At 54.6% G+C, this 19151-nt stretch overlaps 1 protein-coding gene across 4 annotated transcripts in view; it reads left to right on the plus strand.

Annotated features, from left to right (window-relative positions):
- The first annotated feature begins 10873 nt into the window (after positions 1–10873).
- The window catches only part of MARK4 (microtubule affinity regulating kinase 4), a 37320-nt gene continuing 29042 nt past the window's right edge, over positions 10874–19151 (plus strand). For all 4 annotated transcript variants that reach the window (XM_066638306.1, XM_066638307.1, XM_066638309.1 and 1 more), the window contains exon 1: positions 10874–11288. In XM_066638306.1, the coding sequence (XP_066494403.1) occupies positions 11238–11288 (51 nt within the window). In that variant the 5' untranslated portion in view covers positions 10874–11237. The remainder of the gene's footprint in view (positions 11289–19151) is intronic.

Consider the following 19151-nt stretch of genomic DNA (forward strand, 5'->3'; position numbering starts at 1 on the left):
GAGAGGCAGCCTCAGGTGCTGGGAGCTCCAGGGCCAAGGCCCCAGCAGTCATCAGTGGCAGAGCAGGGGTTCTGACTCAGCCTCCTGCAGCCCCAAAGGAAAACAAGTGGGGCTATTTTAAGCGCCTGGCGATGACAACGTGGCAGTGGCAGGGCAAGGCCTTGGGGACGCAAATAAACCAGGGATGGAAGCGAAGGGAAGGACGGCCGGCCGGATGGACAGAGGGGAAATGCTTCATCGGAATGCTGGACTGACGTCGAGAGAGAGCAGATGGGGCACCCGGGTGTGGCAGTTAATGTGGCGAGGAAGAAGCGGGGGGGTAGCATTCTCTCGTCCCATCTTGTGGTCCTGGTCCTGAACTGGCAACCAGACCAGTAACTAGGCATCCTTGATGGCCTCCGAGTTTGCTGCTTCATCAAGTCACAGGGAGTTCCAGGGGTGGCCTTCTGCAGGCCTAGCTTCCCTGCACAGGAAGAACAACAGAGAGGTCTGATATTTTTTGACTGTGTCTGTTTATCACCACAACGTGCTGGTTTAGCATGAAAGAGAGAGGAAGAAAGTGCCCACCCTTAGCAGCACTCCCCCCAAAGCAAGCAGCACACACAGTCTCCCAGCCATCCAACCACATCCATGTGCATTCAAGACGTAAACTTCTTGCCCTCAGTGCCTGTTTCTTAGTAGCTGTGAGCAGCACAAAGGACAAAATCACCTCTTCGCTTGCCTGTGGCTGGCTTCACAACACTCATTTGCCAAACTCCTCCCTTTCAAAGTACTCTGTGCCTAGCCCCCAACAACAACAGAAGTTGTTTGCCCCGACCATTCCCCCATGACCAGCCTCCAACCTGTCTCGTCTAGAGAGGAAGAGGATTTGCAGGGCTAGGCTGGGAGGGGGCTGGGAACTGGGGAGGCATTTATAGTGAATGTGTTTAAAAATGGACTTTGGGCGCCTCTGTCCTTGGCTCACCCCACAGCCACAGGGACGCTGGGGGCTTCCTCCAGACCAAACCTCTCACGCCGCTGTGGATGTGTCTCGAAATAGTGTGAGGCTGTTCCTGTTTCCTTGTTTTGTTTCTCGTTCCCAAGCCAGGCTGTGGCACCCGCATGCAGCGGTCTGAGGCCCTGGTGGGCTAAGACCACCTACTCCAAGGGCTGCAAGAAATGCGGAAAACAGAACAACCACAATAAAACAGCAACATCCCCCCCCCCCAGCCTTTAGCTGGGGTACATCTCAGCCTCCCTAGCACCACTGTTGGAGCTGGGATCACGAAGACCCTGCTCCCATCTTGCTTTGACTCTCTTCAAGCAAACCAATCTCAGACAGACTCCTAGTTTCCAACACCCAGCATCCAACCTCACTTCTCAACCCCTTCAGGTTGATTGTTTTCTTGCTCCCAAACAGTCAGGTTGAGAAGTGAGGTTGGATGAAGAACATTAACAGAGAGGTCTCAGGGCTTCAGCCACTCCAGCAGGCAACAAATAGTGGCAACTAATCAGTGATGTCACTAGCAGGCGTGGGGGGGGGGGGTGCAGACCACACTGAGTGACACACCTGAGCAGGGGGGATGACACCACTACTGCCAAAATTGTGAAAATCTTGGTATTTTTGAATAATACCATCATGTTATATATTGTTGGATGTATAATTTAATGCAGAATGCAATTAAACAAACCATGTCGAAATAGCTGTATTCTATCAAAAGTTATAGCCAAAGTACCATAAAAGGAAAACACAACTGCTCTATTTAACAAAAAGTGGATTTCTTTAATTCAAAACTGACCAAGGAGACTGATTGTTCTGAGAGCCTTGAAATATTGTTATGACACAGCAGGGAGCCAATAAAGTTCTAGTATGAGTCAGTTCCCATTTCCAAGTAATCAGAGCTAATACTAGCACTCTTAATCAGTTGCATGTCATCAAGTAGTCCACGGTTAGTTGGTTGGTTGATTTTGATTTGTTGGGTGACCTCCTCTGTTATATATATAAATAAATAAAGTTAGGGCACAATCCTAACCAGGTCTACTCAGAAGTGAGTCCTATTTTGTTCAATGGAAAGCATGGTTAGGATTGCAGCCTTAGTTAATGAGAGTTACATCAACCCTAGTGTTGCAACTGCATTGAGGCTGTTTGTATGATCTTGTAATTTATTCTGTATGGTCTGGTACAGGAGGAGGTCCATCATGTGAATTGATGCAATGAGCTCTTACACTCACAAACCCTAGTGACACCTCTGCAGCCAATTATAACCAGGGAGGCAGAGAGTCTTTTCAACGTGAGACCAGGACTTGATTCTAGGGAATACCCTGTGAAAAAGACAGAGTGAAGGACAGCCTTTTCTTCTTGCCAGAAATGATGAGGTGAGACTGTGATCACACAGTGGTGGGGCAAGATCTCTCACACTTCCTTCAGCACCCAAAAAAGGCCACCTCTCCTGGGTACTAAGTTCCTGCTGTCCCTACAGCAGACCCAGAGGGTTGGGAAAGACCCAGTGGCATAGCTAATGAAAGTGTAGCCCGCTGCCAACTGCAAAATGATGCCCTGGAAGTGAAGTCACACCCAGACTTTTAAAAAAGTGAAAAATGGGACAGTGGCATAGCTAAGGCATCTGCTACCCAGTGCCAAAGAAGATTTTGTAGCCCCTGCTCCACAACAAAATCAAATTTAATATAAGTAAGTAAGTGAGTGAGTAAACAAACAAACAGTCAGTCAACAGTCAACAATCAACAAAACCTTTATTAGGCATAAACAACAAACAAACAAACAAACAACTGTTTTCTGGTTAATTGGCCATAACTTTTGTTAGAATACAGATATTCCAGTGTGGTTTGTTTCATTGCATTCAGCATTAAATTACCTTTCCAATGATACTTAATATGATGATACTATTTGTACATAACTAGGTTTTCACAATTTTGGCCACTAGTGTCAGGCTCAGTTTGTTGCCCCCTCAAAACTTGTTGCCCGGTGCAATTGCCACGCCCTGAACCCCTTTAGCTACATTACTGGAAAGACCCTTTTCTGCCTACAGCCAGGCAGTGTGGGCAAAGCTGTGCTAGATGACATGGGGATAGGGAGAACTCGGGGTGCAGAAAGTGTGGTCCAAAGCAGCCAGTTCATCCTTGGCTGCTGCACACGCTCAGTCTGCAAAACACAAGCACAGACAACAACAGCAGCAGCAACCCTCATCCACCCCCAGTCCTGTTGCACAAAGTGCACATCCAGTCTTGATAATAAAAGTAAGAATGGGGGGGGGGGGGAGTGATAGGCTCAGTCACGCAATGCTCACTTCTCATTCCTGCAACAAAATCAGCCAGGGAAAGGAGGGAGGAGGCAGACGCAGGGGGACCGCAGAAGCCAGAGGCCCAGGCCAAGCCTCCCAATAGATGGCGAGCCAACTGGCCCAGATGGACAACTGACCTCAGGCAGACCCAGGACAGCATTCCAGCAGAGCGACCACATTGCTCTTGTCTCAATGCCAGGCCCAGTGCGGGGGCCCAGGACTGCGCCAGAGCAGGGGGAGTTCGTTTGCGGCACAAAGATTGCCTGGCCTGCGATGCCAGGATAAACATTCTTGGTGCAGAAAAATGGTGGGGGGAAAGGAGCGGGGGAGATGGTGTCAGTCTGGGATAAATGCTGGATCCGTGGTTGCGATGACAGGGGGCTGCTGGACAAAGACGTCTGCGCAACTTGCACTTGCCCAAACAGACCCAAATGTCAGAACCCTAAAATGGTGGAGTCCAGCTGGGAGCCCGCCTTGCATGCCAGGTGCTGGGGATAAACAGGGCAGGGGCTTTCTTGCTGGGTTTCCCAGAGGGATATGGTCAGCTGTGTCTCGGTGTGATTCACCAGGGCAGTTCGTGCACTCTCTGTGCTGGACAGCTCACCTGGACTTTTGGCGGTGTCCCTATTCCCCTTTGTGCATCACCCGGACTGGATGGTTTTCCCTGCAGCAAAAGTCATTTAATAAGCAAAGCAGTGGTGGGTGCTGGAACGGTAGCGACCCCCAGTGGTCTGAGGGAGAACTGCAAAAGCATCTCACCAGGGGAAAAGGAATGGAACACTCTCTTTGGAGTCCTATGCTGCAAATGTGAAGGCGGGGGCCAACTCCATGCCGGGATTGCAAGGCAAGGGATGGAGAATAAGGCTGCCAGCTTTGCACTGCCCCTGCAGAAATCTCTGGTGCAGTGGCATTTATAGCACCGTGTCCAGTTCTGGTCATCCAGACTCAGGAAGGATATTGTACAACCAGAAAAGGTGCGGGGGGGGGGGGGTAACCAAAGTTATCAGAGCACCAGAGCACCTTCCTTACATGGAATGGCTGCAGCATACAGGGTTGCTTGGCTTAGAAAAAGGTGCATAAAGGAGGCACATGATCGAGACCTTTAAAGTCCTACCTGGTAGGGAGAGATAGAGAGAAAGAGACAGAGGTTCGTCTTCCTCCCTCACACTACTAGAACTGCACTGACACTGATTGGTGAGAGATTTAAGAGGGACAAAAGAAGCATTAATAACTCCTGGAACTCATTGCCACAAGATGTGGTGATGGCAACTAGTTTTAAAAGAGAACTAAACAGATTAAGGGAGGAGGAGGAGAGGTCGATCACTGACTGTGAGCTGTGATGGCTGTATGGAGCTTCCATGTTCAGAGGCAGCCTACCCCAAGTCGTGAGGGCAAGCAACAGCAGGAGAGGGCTGTGGCCCCTTGATGGACTCCCCAGAGGATTTTGGCTGGCCACTGTAGGATGAAGAAGGATGTTGGACAGGAGGGGCCCAGTATGGGCTTTTTCATGCTCTTTCACTGGCACCCACTACCTTCACCACACATTAAAAGACAACTTGTCCAACTGAAGCGATGTTGACATGCACTCCTGGAGGGAAGAAACCAGCCTGGGTTCGTAGCTGAGGAGAGGACAGTCACCAAGGGAGCACGTGGGTTGTGTGTGCTTGGACACCTCACATGCAGTGACACTTTTCGAAGGAGTCCTGAGCGGAGGCTCTGCCTCACCTGCCTCCCCACCCACCACACATCCCTAGGCTGAGTGTGGCAAGCAGGCCTTTCATGGTCACAGACTTCACGCTGCTGGCACTGGTGAACAGCAGGGGGCGCCTGAGGCCTGCTCTTCCTCTGCTCCCAAGGTCTTCTTCTCTGGGTCATCCCCATGAAACAATTGGCGGAAGGCACACCTCTGGCAGGGCAGGCTGCACAGATCCCATTTTCTCCTCTCCTGAGCAGTTACTGTGGCTGGGGCAGTGGGGGGGGGGATCCCAACTGGAGACCAGGCCTGCTGCTGGGGTGGTGCCCAGGCAGGAGCAGCAGCCTCTCCTTTGGCTACTTGAACGGCTTCATCTCTTCACTGAGCTGACCAAGCACTGATGTGTGCACCCATGTGCAAAGACACATCTTCCTGCATGGCCAAGTTGCAGGGAGGAGTTAATGCCCGGGTGTTTGGGCGACAGGGATTGGCTGTGGGAGCAGCCAATGACAAATGGGCATGGAGGCTGCCAGCCCTTTGGCAAGGATTGGGGGGGGGAAGCAGAGAGCTGGTGGGTGACAGACAGTCCTTGTCTCCATGCCACCTTGCAGCCAATCACAGCCTGTGGGGCTGGCTTCCCACCAGTGTGCTGGCCGGCCATTGGTTGCTGCCCTGCTTTGCAGGGATGTGCACCAGCCCCACAATGCCTGCGGACAAGGCTGGATCACACTGCCCCTTTGGTGCACCCCAGGTGGGAAGGAAGGGGGGCATCCTCCTAGGGTGCCATTGGCCAGGTGCTTCTGCCCCTTGCAGAGAAGAGACATACCAGGTGCCATGGCTTACCTTTGGACTCCCCCTTCTGACAACAGCCTACAGGCCAGGGTTTTTTCTGAGCAGACACCGACTGCCTGGCATCTGACAATGTTCAGGCCCAGCTGGCGTGGGGAAGGGCAGTGGCTAAGACCCCCAGCAACCACGAGCAGAGGAGTCACCAGGCACACCTCCACACTGCACTGAACAGACAGCTGCAGGCAGGGCTCTGGGCTCCCAGCCTGTCACAGCAAAACCCTCCGCAGATTCCTGAATTAGGAATCTGACCCCAAACACCTAATTTCAAGTGCCGAGTTTCGGAAGCAGCAACAGGCCTGCCAGTGTGGTGAAGGTGTAGGGGCAGAGAGCATCAGAACACAAGAAGGGTCAAGCCCAGGGCCCATCTAGTCCAGCTTCCTGTATCACAGTGGCCCACCAGATGCCTCAGGAAGCACACTCAATACCACAAGATACTGGCATTTTGTTGCCACCTCCTTGCATCTAGCATTCTATTCACGCTCACTCCCCCCAGTGAAGACACCAGATGGCAATTGGGTTTAACTTGTGCTACTTTATAAAACACAGTGACCATTTTTTAATGCATGAAACCTACTGAATGTAGCTTCCCTCCCTCACCAGCCTGGGGTAGGTGAAAAAAATTGCCAGCCATGTTGAATTTCCCCAAGTTCCACCTGCGCATGTTGTCCACAGCTGCTCCATCCCTCCACGCCCCCTGGCTGCTCAGCCCAGCTGCCCTGTTCCGTCCTCCAATCAGTTTAGATCGGTGCTTCCAAAACTTTCAAACATTGGGACTCACTTTTAAAAGCAAATACTATGACACACTAGGCAAGATTTAAAAAAAGATTTAGACAGAAACATTTTATTCGTTATTAATAAATGCCTCATCAAAGATAGATTCCACCATCAAAGATGTGATATGTGTGTGATATATGTGAGTATATATCACACACATATATCACATATATTCACCATCAAAGATGGTGGAATGCCTCATCAAAGATAGGATCTCAAAACACATAGACGAACAGGCCTTGCTGAGGGAGAGTCAGCATGGCTTCTGTAAGGGTAAGTCTTCCCTCACAAACCGTATAGAATTCTTTGAAAAGGTCAACAGGCATGTGGATGCGGGAGAACCCATAGACATTGTATATCTGGACTTTCAGAAGGCGTTTGACATGGTCCCTCATCAAAGGCTACTGAAAAAACTCCACAGTCAGGGAATTAGAGGACAGGTCCTCTCGTGGATTGAGAACTGGTTGAAGGCCAGGAAACAGAGAGTGGGTGTCAATGGGCAATTTTCACAATGGAGAGAGGTGAAAAGCGGTGTGCCCCAAGGATCTGTCCTGGGACCGGTGCTTTTCAACCTCTTCATAAATGACCTGGAGACAGGGTTAAGCAGTGAGGTTGCAAAGTTTGTGGACGACACCAAACTTTTCTGAGTGGTGAAGACCAGAAGTGATTGTGAGGAGCTCCAGAAGGATTTCTCCAGACTGGCAGAATGGGCAGCAAAATGGCAGATGCGCTTCAATGTCAGTAAGTGTAAAGTCATGCACATTGGGGCAAAAAATCAAAACTTTAGATATAGGCTGATGGGTTCTGAGCTGTCTGTGACAGATCAGGAGAGAGATCTTGTGGTGGTGGTGGACAGGTCGATGAAAGTGTCGACCCAATGTGCGGCGGCAGTGAAGAAGGCCAATTCTATGCTTGGGATCATTAGGAAGGGTATTGAGAACAAAACGGCTAATATTATAATGCCATTGTACAAATCGATGGTAAGGCCATACCTGGAGTATTGTGTCCAGTTCTGGTCGCCTCATCTCAAAAAAGACATAGTGGAAACGGAAAAGGTGCAAAAGAGAGCGACTAAGATGATTACTGGGCTGGGGCACCTTCCTTATGAGGAAAGGCTACGGCGTTTGGGTCTCTTCAGCCTAGAAAAGAGATGCCTGAGGGTGGACATGATTGAGACATACAAAATTATGCAGGGGATGGACAGAGTGGATAGGGAGATGCTTTTTACACTCTCACATAATACCAGAACCAGGGGACATCCACTAAAATTGAGTGTTGGGCGGGTTAGGACAGACAAAAGAAAATATTTCTTTACTCAGCATGTGGTCGGCCTGTGGAACTCCTTGCCGCAGGATGTGGTGCTGGCGTCTAGCCTAGACGCCTTTAAAAGGGGATTGGACAAGTTTCTGGAGGAAAAATCCATTACGGGGTACAAGCCATGATGTGTGTGCACAACCTCCTGATTTTAGAAATGGGCTATGTCAGAATGCCAGATGCAGGGGAAGGCACCGGGCTGAGGTCTTTTGTTGTCTTGTGTGCTCCCTGGGGCATTTGGTGGGCCGCTGTGAGATGCAGTAAGCTGGACTAGATGGGCCTATGGCCTGATCCCGTGGGGCTGTTCTTATGTTCTTAATAATTAATTAATTAATTAATCAGGATCCTGTATTCCTAAGGCTGCTAGAGACCTTATGTATAGCATGTGTTTGTGGTTATAGACATTTTCTAGACTCTCCCTAGAAATCGAATTCAGGAATTTCCAGAATGAGTGGTGCTGGGGGGCTTGCTCACAATGACAATCTCTGCCCCCAGAACCCCTCCCTTAAATTCCAGGTATGTAGGGGCTGACTTGGGCACTCAGATGCGGGACAGAAAGGCACTCAAGCAGGAGGCCTGGGAAAGCTCTTCCGGGACTCAAAGGCAGCCATGCCTGCGAACCTTGTTTTAGTTCCCAATGCTTGGAAATATTTCAGAGCAGAAAGGTGTGGTTCTAAGCATATGCAGAGTGCCGCCAAGCAATGATTGCCCGCTCCCCACAAATCTAGGGTTAATACGCAGCATTTCCAGGTCAAAGTGCACACCTAGATAGGTGAGCCCATCACCTCCACAATGCCTGAGTGCAGCTTGCACACAAGCACAGGCCAAGTTAGTTCCCAGGTGTTTGCGCTTTGTGTTGGTGGGGTTGGCAGGCTGGCACTCGCCTCTTGGACCAACCTGCAAAGGCTGTCATGCTCACTTGCAGGGGGCTCAGCGGCAGAGCAGGCAGGCAGGGCTGGGCTCAGTCCTCGATAGCATGTACCGGCAGACCTGGGGAGGAGCGGCTCCTGCCAGCCAGTGCAGCAAGCAGGGGCGAGATGGGTGAGATGAGAGGGGCGAGATGAGACCACCTTCCTGTGACCACCCTGTGCCTGGACAGTGTACCTGCTGCCTTCCAGCCAATGCTCAGCAAGACTCCCACCAGAGAGGCTGAGGACAGCAGAGGCGAGACACACACAGCCACTTGCACTGGCTTTTGCCCTGAAGGACTCAACCAATGTTTCTTCACCAGCCTGTTGCCTTTGGAGGAGGGGGGCAGCCACTCCTGCCTGGTCCTCAAACTCCTTTGGAAGTGCCTTCCTTGCTTTCACAGAGCTGGCTGTGCATCTCCCTGTGTGACTGGTGCATTCCCAGCTCTAAACCACACACCAGGTTCAGGTCTCCAGAGTGAGAGGTGCTGGGGCTCAGGGGGCTTGCTTACCACCGCAATCTCTGCCCCCAGAGCACCTTCCCTTAAATTACAAGTGTGTAGGGACCAGCTGCAGGCATTCAGGTGAGGGACAGAGAGGCACTCAGAGGCACCCTTCATTATGGCCAGGAGCTGGGCCTTGACACACTGAGAACTTTGCCCAGATCCTTGGCTCAGGTCTGGTCTGTGGCAAATGGCAGGTGGGCAAAACTGTGGCTTGCCACCTGCTTTGGGAACCCCCATATGCCAAGCCAGGCCAGTGCACCATGGACCAGGCATCGTGTCCCTGTTGGACTCCCAAGAATCTGGAGGAAGCGCTCAGGCATTCATTCAATTCATAGGATTGATTGCCCTCTTCCAGTTGCCAGGTTAGGAGGCACACCCTGGTGACAAGATAGGTGCTTCCGGATGGCCTAGCGGTCAACTGAGTGGATATCCTCCATTCAAGAATTTAGCTCACCCCTTCTGTGAATACACTACCTGCCTTTCATCATAGCCATGGCAAGGAGTTCCAGTTGTGTGCTCACTTTATGGTTGGTGAGGGTTCAGGTGCTCCCCACTTTCTGCCCTTGTGGTTGAGGGTCTGTGTGTACAGAAAATATCAGTGTAAAAGGAGGAGAGAGCAGGGTCACTCCTGGCCCCAGGGCAGTTGGGCTGCCTCAAGCTACACATCTGAGTGCAACCAAAACAAAAACAACTTGGAGGGAAAACACCCAGCAGCTGCTCCTGGGCATCCCTGCTGGGTACCCCGCCTCCTTCACTCCGGATGTGAGTGGAAACCAGGGAGGTACAGTAGGTGGGGAGGCCGGTGAGGCAAAGCCTCCCCACCGGAGTCCTTCAGAAAGCATCGCAGCCATGCAAGGTGAGGCAGAGCCTCCCCACCTGAGTCCTTCAAAAAGCGCTGCTGCTGCTGTGTATTGAGTGTGCTTAAGTGCTGGTGCTTTTGAAGGACTCCAGTGGAGAGGCTCTGCCTCACCTCATGTGGCAGCGGCTCCGGAGGGAGGCTCTGCCTCACCTGCCTCCCCACCCCATGCCTCACACGGTGCGGGTGCTTTTCGAAGAACCCCAGTGGGGAGGCTCGGCCTCCCCATCCTGTGCCTTACACGGTGGGGGGCACTTTTCGAAGGACTCAGCTGGGGAGGCTCTGCCTCACCTGCCCCTCAGCCACCGCAACTCCCTGCTAGAAGCACCTCAAAGAAGAAGGGAAAATGCACTCTGCACACGCTCAGAGGCACCTTATGTGCTCTGCTGCCAGCCTTCCGAGATTGAGAGAAGGTGCCTAGTTTGGGGCTGAGAGCCCCTTCCCCGTTTCGCAGAGGCCCTTCTTGGGGTGTTTCCGTGGCGGAGCCCGCGGGGCACGCTGCCCACGCCCAGAGGCGACTGCGAGTGCGTGGGCGGGCGGGCGGGCGGGCAGGAAGGGGGGGTCCGCCGCGGGGCCGCCTTTCCCTGCGTGCGCCCGGCTAAGGCGGCGGCGCCTTTAAGCGTCTGGAGGGCCGGCGCTGCCGCGGCCCGGCCCGGCCTCCCGCTCGACGGCGCTTCTCCTCGGACCGCCTCCCGGAGGGGCGCCCGCCTTCCCCGCGCCCCGATGGCTCCCTCCGCGCCCGGGACCCGCAGCAGCCCTCGATGAGCAGCGCCGGCGGCCCCAGCAGCAGCGCCGGCGGCCAGCAGCCCTCCCGGCTCGGAGGGAGCCGTATGGAGGCGGCCGGGAGGAAGCGCCGCCTCCTCTGCCCTTTCCTGCCGCGGTCGGGCTGGGCTGCGGAGCCGCGCTGAGCACACGCCCGCCCGCAGCCGGGCAGCGCCCCCGCCGCAGGGCATGAGCCCCCCCGGGCAGTAGCCAGCCAGCCAGCGGACGGACGGCCGCCCCGACGAGCCTGGCGAGGGCAGGAGCGAGGACGCCCCCCGCCGCCTCCCGCCCGGGAAGATGTCTCTGCGGACGGCGCTGGCCTCCGGCAACGAGCGCAGCGCCGAGCCGGTGAGTGCCGGGCCGGGCCGGACGGGTCGCCCCCGCCGGGCTCCTCGCCACTGGAGCCCGGCACTGCGGAACGCCTGGCGCTGCCGCGGCTCCATCACTGGGCGGGCGGCGTCAGGGCCGGGCTGCCCATCGATCCCTTCCGGGCTGACCCTCCACAGCGTCCGGGAGGCAGCTGCCCCTCCGTGCCCCAGATGGGCAGCCCTTCTCCTCCGGGGCCTCCGGCTGCTGCCGCCCCGACCACAGGTGGCTGGCTGGCTGGCTGGCAGGCAGGCAGGCAGGCAGGCAGGGGGCTGCCCGCCCCACCCTGCGCTGCCCTCTGGGCTGGCAGGTGACTCTGCCAGGCGCTCGGGCCGCCAGGAGGGGCCGCGTGCCCAGCCCTGAGTGCCCCTCTGGGTCCTGGAGCCCGGCTGGGGAAGGGCCGGGCTGCAGGGCTGCCAGGGTGTGGGGTCAGCAGGCCGGGTTTTCTGGGTGGGTGATGGGCACGGCGGGGGTGGCGCCTCCGCAGCTGGCAGTGGGGCTGGCTAGAGGTGATCAGAGGGGTGGGCTGCACACCAGGTGGGCCCTCCAAGGCCAGCCGGATCGTGTTTACCTGGCAGAGCCCCACCCAGCAGGGGCCGGGGAGGGGCTGGCCGTCGCCCTCCCGTTCGGAGAAGGGGGGCTCTGATCTCTGCAGGTCCTCAGGCAGTGACTCTGCTGGTTTCTGAGGATGCTGGTGGCCTTCGCCTGCCACAGCGGGACTGCAGTGCAGCCTTTGTTGGCTGGCAGGGGCAGCAAGGAGCCGGGCTGTCTTTCTAGGGTATCTGGGGCTGGTAGTGCCCTGCTGGGAAGCCTTTCGCAGGCCTCTGCAGGCCCACCACAGCAGTCGCCGCCACCACCCACTGAAATATTAGCAGAGAGCAGGCTGTGATCTTGAGGGACTTCCTGGGTTCATTCATCTCTTCCTTTGCCCAGGAAGAGACGATCCGGGAACGGCGCCCCAGAGAGGCGCCAGAGCCTGGTGTGAAAATGTCAGAACAGGCGTGCAGGGAGCTTCTGGTGCCTTTTCCGTGGAAGTGGGTCTGTTCTGACATGCCATCATCTCTCAAGGCTGCAAGATGGATGGCAGCCTTGTGGAACCAGCATGCGGCAGGCTACCTGCTAGAAGTGTGGGGCGCCGTGGGGGTGTCATACACTGGACTGCCGTAATCCCCCCCATGCACACCAGACAGTTATGCCTTCACAGCTCTGCCCTGTTCGCTTATAGGCATCCTGAGTTCCAACCCAGATGGGGTTAACCCTGAACATCCTTGACGGAATTGTTGCACAGGGATAAAGCAAAAATTGTCATGTTGAGGGTTTCTGCTTTATGTAAGTAAACATTGAGAAAAAAGTATATTCCTAAGGTTTCTAGTCCACATGACTGGAGAGAACAACACCTGGGTAGTTGTGGGCTGTGGGAAATTGCAGAAGCTGGAGGAGTGGAGCTTGTAGATTTATACCGTGGCGGAATAAATGGGTTCCACATGTAGCACAGAGGACAGGTGGCTTTGGCTGCCCTGGGCAGTCGTCCCAAGTGGCAGAACCTCATGGCTGAGGGTGGGCCAAACTTTGGTAAACAAAATGAATTCTTTGCCTTTATGCTGCTCCAGTTCTGCAGAAATGGGTCCCTGCACCCCTCACAGGCACCTGCAAACTACAATTCCAGCCCCAGCTAAGCAGATTGTTCCCCTTAAATCAGGGGTGCCCAAACCCCGGCCCTGGGGCCACTTGCGGCCCTCAAGGACTTGCAATGCAGCCCTCAGGGAGATCCCAGTCTCCAATGAGCCTCTGGACCTCCGGAAACTTGCTGGAGCCCGCACTGGCCCAACACAATTGCTCTCAGCATGAGGGCAACTGTTTGACCTCTGGGATGAGGGTCCCTCCATTGCTTGCTGTTTCACATCTGTGATGCAGTAGCGGCAGCAAAGAAAAGGCCAGTCTTGCTTTGCTCAAGGCCTTTTATAGACTTTGAGCTATTGCAAGACCTTCATTCATTTATATAAGTTCCACCTCTGGTATATTAATTTATGTAAATTTATTCAAATTTGAAATGTAAATTCATTCTTTTTTCCCCTGGCCCCCGACACAGTGTCAGAGAGATGATGTGGCCCTCCTGCCAAAAACTTTGGACACCCCTGCCTTAGGTCAAGGAGGCCTGCAGGAACATCCTTGGGATGGTTACCTGGAGGTCAGCGTCCCCTTCCTCCCTTCTTCCAGGTGAATTTGTGCAGGACAGCGGCCTTCAGCGAAAGTTCCCAGGCCATCCCTGGCCTTGCTGCGTGTCTTGGGCAGCTGCTCCTGTCCCTCTTGACCTCAGTTGCTCAGTCCAGTGGAGGCAGCCAGAGGCTGGCCCTGCAGGACTCTTGTGGGAAGGATAGTGGCAATGGTGCTGTGCAGCTCCAGCAGCTCTGGGTGTCCGTGCTAGGGAGGGGCTTATTTGGGGCTCTTGGGCAACCCAGCCATGCTGGGCTCCCGAAGGGTACTTGCCCTGGCAGGTGAGCCCAGCTGCCTCACCTCTGCTGTGTCTGGGGGCCCCACCCGGCCCTGTTGGAGGAGTTAACATTTGTAGTCAACTGATGAAGCTTCCCAGGGATCTGGTGTGTGTCGTAACTAGTGCCGGGTTTCCATGGAAGCGAGGGCTGGGCTGCAGCTGCCGCCTGGGCCTCGCCATGCTTCAGCCCCAGGACCTGTTCTCGGTGCCAGGGTTCAGCAGTTCTCAAATGCAGAAAACAAGGGTGAAGGTGCCTCTGAACATGTGCAGAATGCTCCCTCTCCTGGTGCTGAGTCGCCATAACCTGCCCCTGCTCTTTAGGATCAGGAGCTGTTGTCGGGTGTGGCTTCCAGGCAGCCTGCACCGAGCTCTTTTTGCAGACACACCGTGGATCTGGGGGGATGCCTGAAGCTCAGCTGGACCTCACTTCAGTGCAGGTGCACTAGACTGAGAGCACCAGGAGAGCCGCTTGGGATGCTTCTCCAGCAGTGGCTGCGTGGAACACCTGCTGGGGGGGGGGGGTTAGCCAAACAGGGGAGGCCTGACCTGTGAGCTCCGCATTGGGGCGTCTGCTTTGGCCTCATCCAGCACAGTTCGTCTTGTGTCCTGGTGCACAGCCACCAAGCCAGGCCTCTATGCTTCCCACTCTGCATGCTGGGAACCTCTTGAGCATTGAGGTGCTGCACCGCTCCAAAGGCACGAGCTGGGCCTGTGGCTGCTGCCCCCACCCCATCAGCTGGCTTGAGGGCTTCTTGAGGCACCTGGTTTGCCCCTCTGGTGTGCTGGAGACTGCAGAAGGTGGCGCGCTGTTGTCCAGCAGAACTCTGCTTCTCTTCTTGTGAGCCACGATGGTTAGGAGTTCGGCCTTCATGTTATCTTGCAGTCTACCAGGTGCTGAGGAACAGTAGCAGGGGGTGTTGTTCTCCTCGTACCTGGCAAGGGGGCTTCTTAGGGGGGCTTCTGCTTGTTGACAGGGTGGATGGGCACATTTGGCGTGACCTGAAAGGGCTCTCCTTGTGTTTTAATTTCTGTGTGGTGTAGTGGTTAGTGCACTGGCCTAGGAATGGGGATGCCAGGGTTCATATCCATGTGCCAGAGCTGGCCGGGAGTGCTTGGGCTAGTCACTACATGATTCCTTGGCTGGGTTACTTGGTGCCATCCACTCTGCAGTACGGAGTGACCCAACTGCCACACTGGTTTCACTGGAAATGGCGCCATGTTGCTGGTTTTGCGGCCTCCTCCTTGGAGAGTTGTCTTTAGGGATGAGGTGTCAGGGCAGGGCCACTTCCTGGCTGGCTGGTGCCGCCCTGAACTTGTCTTGTGGTGATCTTCTGGAATTAAAGCCTGTTGTATCTTGGGTGGCTTCCCAGGAGGGAAGGGACACTGCAGTCCGACAGGTGCCTTTTCTGGGGAAGACAAATGCGCTCTGGATCTCTGGAACCTCTCTGTGCAGTGAAGCATTGGTGACTTGGTGCAGAAGTCATCCCAGGCTTGTCCTCCTAAGCAGGTGTAGAGTGTGAGTCAGGGACACCTACGGAGCCTGATTGCTAGATCAGCCGCTACCTCTTGGTAGGAATGTAGGCCCCACAGTGAACACGGAAGGCCTGCTTTTTGTTTAAGAGCCAGGTCGGGAGGCTATATGGATGCCATCTTGCTCCCAAAGGGGAGGATGGGTGTGGAGTGGATTCTGGGCTGGCAGAGGTTGGTGCGGGAGAATAGGAGCGCCCACATTTTGTAGGGCTTCTTGTCAGCCACTGTGGAAAGGGAGCAAATGCTGCGCGTGCTTCTGTCTTAACTGTGAATCACCTGAATGGCTTGGAGTGATCTGAATGTCCACTGAGAACCCTGTTGTATCTTGGCTAAGAAGCTGCATCAGGAAAGCCTGCTGGAGCCATGGGCGCCACACAGGGTGCTGGCTATTGACCCTGGAAGCCCTGTGTGGTTTAAACCCTCCATACCCAGAGGAGGTGTATGTTCTGCTGCATAATTCTTCCACTAGTAAAGACCTTGTGGGGAGCATGTGCTGCCATTGACTAAGGCACAATTAATCTGCCTGTGGGACAGAGCCTCCTCCGTGATGGCCCCAGAATGTGGAACTTCCTGCTTTGGGGAATTGGGTAGGTCCTTCTCTCTTTGCTTTTCAAAACCCCTCAAGGCAGACCTGCTCCCCCAAGCTTTGGGGTGGGAAGCTGGGCTGCTCCTCTGGCTGCTACAGGGATGTTGTCCTTTGGTTGCTCTCTGGTTCCTTTTGAAATGGCTGCACCTGTTTTGATTGTTAGCCGCCTTAAGGCTCGCCAGGGAAAGGCCAGCTAAAAATGAAATAGACATAAATGTGTTTAAATTCCTGTTTACAGCTGCCTCTGTGGCTGCAGGTGAAGCACTCTCTCATATCTCCCCACCTGTGACAGTGAGAGTTACACTGCTGGTCTCCCTTAGAGGGTTGTTGTAAAGAAGACAGAAGTGTCTGGAAAGCACTTTCCACATGCTCAGAGCCAAGCACAATGATGATGATTCACTGAAACTTGTCTGCTCGCTGGGTGTTGGGCCATGTCCCCAACTGATACTTATGTTTGTGGTGATGGTTTTTTGTGAGGAAGGGAGCGGAGCTTGAGGAAGTCGCTGGCTACACAGCTGGGCGGTGGTGGATGCTGACTCAGCAGAGCTGGATGGGGTGGCCTTTTCAGTTCCACAAAGGGCAGACCTGATTCTTGGGCCTCTGGGAGCCTTTGCTCGCCTCCTGTGCCCTCCCTCCAAGTTGGGCACAGTTCTGTCTGCTGAGGGCAGGAGGAGAGGCTGGGGCTTTGGCCTGTGCTGAAGAGCTCCTTTCCCTCCTGCCTCCAGCAACGGATTGGGGTCCCTCTTCAAAGTGGGGCATTGAACAAACATTCTCAACAGCCCTTTGCTGGGGTTGGGGGGCCTGTTCCGCGCAGTGTCATCCGGTCCAGCTGTGGAGTGCCCCTTTGCTCCTTTGAGCTCGCCTGTTAATTTTTTTTTTTTTGGTAAGTGCCTGTAAATCTTTTTAGTTTTTCATTGTCTCTTTAAAAACCCACCATCCACTGAATTGATCTTCCCCTTCCGGGGTCTGAGTATTGTGATGGAATGTGTTGTTTACTACTTTTCAGCTTGGAAGCAAAGCCGGTGTGGAAATGCCCGGTTTTGTTTTGTACCCAAGTGCCTGATACTTATGGGGAGGGGGCACTGCAGGGATCATGTGACAAGGAAGCAGAGCCTCACTTGGGTTCAGTGACCCTGGGGGCAGTCCCTCTTGAAGAGGGGGGAGCACTGCTGAGCGGAAGGCGGCCTCCAGCTGACTCTTCAATCCCCTCTTCCCAGAGCCTCTGAAGAAGTGGCATTTGATTCTTTGGCTGTGGGTCAAAAAGACCTCGGTGGGCCAGGTTGTGCCCTAGGTGGGTGTCACCCCCCCTCCTGCATGCCAAGGGGATAGCTCTGGCTTCTCTTGGCCTTTCCGCCTGCCATCTGTATGTGCCTCTCGTTCTGGTTAGTGGTGCTGCTTGAAGTGCTGGCCAGTGCAGAGGTTGTCACTGCTTCTCTTTGTTTAAAATAAATTTTGAAGACTGGCTCTTGTAATGCAATGAGATACCGTCATAGTATCTTTTGTGCGCTTCTTCCAGGAAAGTGGCTTATAGATGTTCTCAAGTGAAAACAAACACATTCTTAAACCCCCCCCACCTCTTGCAGCTTTCCTTGCAGAATGCCTGGCGTTGGCCCGAGCACATCCCCTCACCTCCTGCTTGCTGCTTCTTTCTGAGTGTGGAGTGTTTTGTGTTCCAGTGCATTATTGATGGGCTTTGCGATGGAAGGGGGGGTCTACATTTGGCGCCCTCCTCCTGCTTGCCCTGTGCTAGCCTGACAGGCGGCTCTCCTTGGCATTATCCCACAATGCACTGTGGCATTCCTGAATGGCCTCCCGTGGGAACAGCTAGCGAGCTTTTCAGAAAGGCCAGTTCTGACAGCAAGCACATTACCCGCCAGCCCCCTCCCCTGCCAGCCCCCACTCCAGGAGACAGGAAAATCCATAAGCACCAGCAGGATGCGGTGAGCAGACCTCCTCTTGGCTCCCCGTCCTCTGCCCTTTCGCGGTGGGGACCCAGCCAGGTTTCTTAGCACCCCTGGAGACCTGGGGCTCATTCCCAGAATGCCCTGCCACCGGCCAGGGCCGTCTCTACACGGCTGGGCCTGCACCTGTCACCAGGCAAGCTCCGTTCGGGGACCTCTCTGAGCCGCCTCCTCCTTGGTGGGTCTCTCTTTTTAAGTTGCAGGGTCAGGGGTGAGGCTGGGGGTGGGAGAAGCGCCTGCTTCTCTTGGGGAGGCTGGGGCTGCCTGTTCGCCGAAGGGCAGGCTGACCATGCAGCATCTGTGGAGGGAGGCTTTGGGCTGAGTGTTGCAGAGGGCCTTGCTGGAGGCATCTTCTGTCGAAGAGGCTGTTGCTTTCCCAGCTAGAAGCAACAGTGAGGGAGGCTTGTGCTCTCCCAAGAGAGATGTAGCTACCCCCGCAGGATGAGAATGCAGGTCTAGAGGAGCCCACCTTGCCCTGAATCAGCAAGGCTCTACTTCAGGCCAAGCGGGATGGGAACTGGGCAGCTGCCCAAAGGAAAACTCTGTGTGACTTGAAGGCTTGCAACCCTCGCTTCCCTCACTCCCTCACTTCCCAGCCCCCCCCCACCTGTTTCGTGGTGAATAGCTGAGTGACCATCGTACAGTGTGGTGTGGTGCAGGGACGTGTGGTGGGCAGGTGAGGCAGGGCATGTGGGTTGTGGGTGCTTGGTTGCCTCCCACGGCAGCGGCGCTTTTCTAAGGACTCTGATGGGGAGGCCCTGCCTCACCTGCCTCTCCATATACCACATGTCTTTGGTGCGGTGGATCTGTGTGCTGGGCTTGCACCAGAGAGCCTTAGGTTCAAATCTCTGTTCAACCATGACAGTTGCTGGGAAGACTTGGGTAAGTAGCAATCTTTGCACCTAGCAGGGTCACTGTAAGTGTGTCTGCGAGCATACAACGTTGAGCTCCTCCAAAGAAGGGGTGGGTGCAATTGGGATAAATAGATGTGTCAATAAGAAGGTGGTGCTCGTTAATGCCCTTAAGAATACTATAAAGTTTACAATGAAGTTTCTTCCGTAGTGCAGAGTAGGGGATTGGTCGCTTATAAGTGTGGCTTTTAAATTTCCGAAGAGACTGTGTCACTTGGTAGTCCTCGAGTGCAGCACCATCACCACTGCCAGCCCCCCCCCCCCGCCCAGCAACCATCTTATCGGTTGCTTTGCACACCCCCCAGACACTCTCTTCCTCCTTAGAGTTCCAGCCAAGAGCACGACGAGTCATAAACCACAAAGGCT

The sequence above is a fragment of the Tiliqua scincoides genome, chromosome 10 (assembly GCF_035046505.1).
Source record: "Tiliqua scincoides isolate rTilSci1 chromosome 10, rTilSci1.hap2, whole genome shotgun sequence".
In the NCBI taxonomy this organism is placed as follows: domain Eukaryota; kingdom Metazoa; phylum Chordata; class Lepidosauria; order Squamata; family Scincidae; genus Tiliqua; species Tiliqua scincoides.